The sequence below is a fragment of the Acartia tonsa genome, chromosome 7 (genome assembly GCF_053477335.1).
Source record: "Acartia tonsa isolate MP-2025a chromosome 7, ASM5347733v1, whole genome shotgun sequence".
Taxonomy (NCBI): domain Eukaryota; kingdom Metazoa; phylum Arthropoda; class Copepoda; order Calanoida; family Acartiidae; genus Acartia; species Acartia tonsa.
In genome coordinates, this window is record NC_137266.1 from 43,940,016 (window position 1) to 43,943,676 (window position 3,661).

A 3,661-nucleotide genomic window follows, 5' to 3' on the forward strand; every position below is an offset into this window, starting at 1 on the left:
AAGAGTTGATTTCTCAAATGGGGATGACAGCGATGAAGAGGGAGGACCACCCAATATACCGGGAGGAGCACCACCGCCACCGCCCAACATTGACCCCCTCAACCTTCCCCTACCGGACACACCACCGCCCAGATCACCACCGGTGCAGCGCACACCGCGCAGAGAGCAGAGTGAAGAAGAAGCTCGCCCCCGCAGACACCGCGCCGAAATAGAGAGCGCGAGCGAGCTACATACACATACCCTTCTGCACCCCGGGTAGAGAAGCGCGCTCTAAGCGACAATGAGGAGCCGTACACGGACTCACCCGAAAAAGGGGAGAGGGCTAAATCCGGAGGAAAGAAACAGAGGAGTGGGACACTTTGGCAACAGCAAGTGGAAGCGAGCAAAGAGGTGCTAGACAGCTCGGACGAGGATATGGACCCGCCTGCAGTGGCGACACTTGCGCGGACCCTCAGAATCCCCGTCAAACGCGGAGCAAAGTTGCCACACAAGGGTACGAGAGAAAGTGTGGGCCATGACAAATACTGCCCCGCCCACACAATCCTTCCCCCTGGACAGCAGACTTGCGTCCCTCTCAAACTACACACCCGTGTACCCCCCGGATATTTTATCAAGTTATTTGGCCGTTCAAGCATAGAACGGGAAGGAGTAATTCTACTGGCAGGATTAGTGGACAGCGACTACACCGGCGAGATACAAGCAGTCTTTTGGAACTTGAGTACCGAAGCAGTGGAGTTCAACAAGAATCAACGAGTGTGTCAAGCGGTGATCCTAGAGACTCGCGAGGTGGAATTTTATCATGTTGATAATCTTCCTACCACTGATCGCGGTGCTAACGGCTTCGGTAGCACCAACTAGTGAGGCTTACTCACTCGACATTATAGATTGCACAAACCCTTCTACCATCAAGAAGTTTAACAAGGAAACAATATGCAGAGCAGAGGAACCTACAGAAGAAGTTCCAGTGAGTTTGGGGCCATCTCAAGTTGCAGCAGGTACCCCAAACTATGAGACACGAGGAGATTACTGCAGAAAATTGCCGCCGAATGTCACTGGTCCAGGAATATCAAATTTCTGGCTACGGTGACCCAATTAAAGTAAAACTTAACCGCCCGACCTACGTTTCGGCAACCCTAGCCGGATCCTTGAAGATGGAAGATGACAAGATCACCTGCATTGGGCAGACCATCCGCATGGGCGACACTATCCACTACAACACCCTGAAGTTAGCCGAATACCAGATTCTACTTAAAGAAGAAACCTTCCTGGTTAGCAATAACAAGGTAGAGAGTGAGACTGACCATTTATCTCTACCATGTCCATATCATAAAGGGGAGTGCATCACTGGCGCCGCGACATTCGTCTGGAATATCAACGACAGTTCCTGCACTCTACAGATGGTCAACACCATCAACCCCCTCACCACCATGGACACCTACCTAGTGGACCACCAGCAGCAAGTTTTACTCAACACTACAGGCGCAATGAAGCTAATGCATTGCCCCTTCAATATCCTGACCACGGACCACGACGGGATCTACCTGGGCAAGACCAGCGACCTCAGCAGACTCGCCACCATCGACCCCGGACAGATAGATGTGAACCTTCAAGCTGCAGTACATTTAAATTATTTAGCCTATAGTATGCGCCAAACCTTCAGCCAATTAGATGTAACATTACGGAAGACCATATGCGAGACCCATTATCATGGAGAGTCAGACCAACCAGTGCTGCTACATGAGCAGACTTACGGACTCTTGAAGGGAGACCTGTTAATGACCTTCCAGTGCACCAAGAGGACTCAGAAGATCAAGGACGACGTCAACTGCTATCAAGATATACCTTTGGATCCTGATGGCTATGCAGATGCTGCAACTAAACATTATAAGTTGCATTCTACCAGGGTAACGTGTTCCGCGACTTTCCCCTTAACTGTCAAGTCTAAGGAAGGCTGGGTTCAGCTGACTCCCGCCATCATCAAGACTCAAGCCCCCATGGAGATGACCATCGACACCCCTCTAGTTAACTGGACGGATTACAGCCATGGAGGAATCTACACGGAAAGAGAGAGAGCTGAATGGTTACACACCCTCACCTTCCCCTCCTACACCGAGGCAAGCCTGAAGGAGATCACCTACGGACTCTGCATTGGAGACGGAAATTGTAACCAACTTTCTACCAACAACTTACCCCTGTACACCCTTGATAATCTAGTACCTGACCTGGAGCGCGAAATTGACTTATGGAGCAGCGTCAAGAGCTGGCTCCATGAATACGGCGATCTAATGGCATTCGCATGCCTGGTCATCCTAGGGCTGAAATTTATTACTTATCTTATATGCATCATCCTCACATTTCTACGTGTAGGACCTGGAGCCGCCATCGCCCTAGTTGCCCACCTTTATCTTTATAACAAGCATTCCTACCAGAAGCTTATTAGAAAGAAGAAGGCCGATACCAGAACTGAGAGGCGAGAACCTACGGCAGCAGCAGAGACAACGTCGCTATTACCAACGACATCAACCCCGAAGATACAGATGACAGAGATACAGCCCACCATTTTGGATCCTGCATCCTTGCCATCATACAACACTGCGACTAAATCATCTAGGATATCGACCTTAATACCATGACAGAATAATAGGTATAATTGGCCGGCTAGTCTGTTGTCTTTGCCAATTTGAGTGTTATGTTATCTGGCACGTCTGTCTAGCCAGATAAAAAGGGGAGAAAATGTAGTGGGTCTTACTTGAGATACTTGTAAAATAAGCAGAATGACATTTTCGTGATCCTAAACGAGTGGACAGATTTTTATGAAATTAGTAGCATTTTAAAGCATTTATTTTTCTCTTTCGATTTTACTTTTATTTGAATTTTTAAGCCTACAAATGACGGATCTCGAGTTTTAATTATGAAACATTTGTACTTTTTATATTCTGTTAAAATCGTATGATATCATCATGTGAGCCCATATTTTTCCAAGAAATCAATATACATATTTTGCTGCGCATAAATATGTATATCTGACCTTTTTATAATCTACGCGTGTAGGTTTTAGGCGATATTTAACTTATGTACTTTTATAGAGAAAGGCTCCAGTTATCCAGGGATTTGGCATCCTCAATGCATCATGGAGATTTCCCCGGCACAACTGAACGTGACTAAACGGGAAACTCAACATACACTCCGGCCTGCTGATATATCCTGTGCAGACCTACGTGTATCCCTAGCCATCCCTGTATGATCAGAAACGCCCTCCAATACTCTCTGTAATTTTCCTATATGTATAATGTTATAATATGTATTCATTAATTTGTGTAAACTATACTTGTCTATTAAAAATACATCAGTTCCGCACAAACAGTTGTTAGTAGAGTATCAACTCCAATTTTTATGCAGCTATTTCTAGCTGCCATTAATTATCCAGAAACTTACAAATCCCCTGTGGGTACTTGCGTATAGTTTTGTTCTTTAACTTATCGGAGACGTACAACCGAAGGGAACGAGTCGCTTCGCTCTTGAATCGTTTCAGCCACAACGTTACCAACTCAACGTGTAGTGCCGCCACACCGCTCGAGGCGGACTATATTGGTTTTTAAAAAGATAGTAAGAACGTCCTATCCGGTACAACATGGATGCATATTTTTCAGATAAAGGTTGT

The 3,661-nt window shown here is 46.4% G+C and overlaps 1 protein-coding gene across 1 annotated transcript; it reads left to right on the forward strand.

The window, feature by feature from the left end:
- The first annotated feature begins 414 nt into the window (after positions 1-414).
- On the forward strand, positions 415-858 carry LOC145324562 (deoxyuridine 5'-triphosphate nucleotidohydrolase-like). The gene has a single exon (XM_080167145.1). It carries the CDS (start codon positions 415-417, stop codon positions 856-858), a length of 444 nt encoding a protein of 147 aa, XP_080023271.1.
- The last annotated feature ends 2,803 nt before the right edge of the window (positions 859-3,661 follow it).

Coding starts and splice junctions, on each gene's coding strand:
- LOC145324562 (XM_080167145.1), top strand. CDS start 415: ATGGACCCGCCTGCAGTGGCGACACTTGCGCGGACCCTCAGAATCCCC.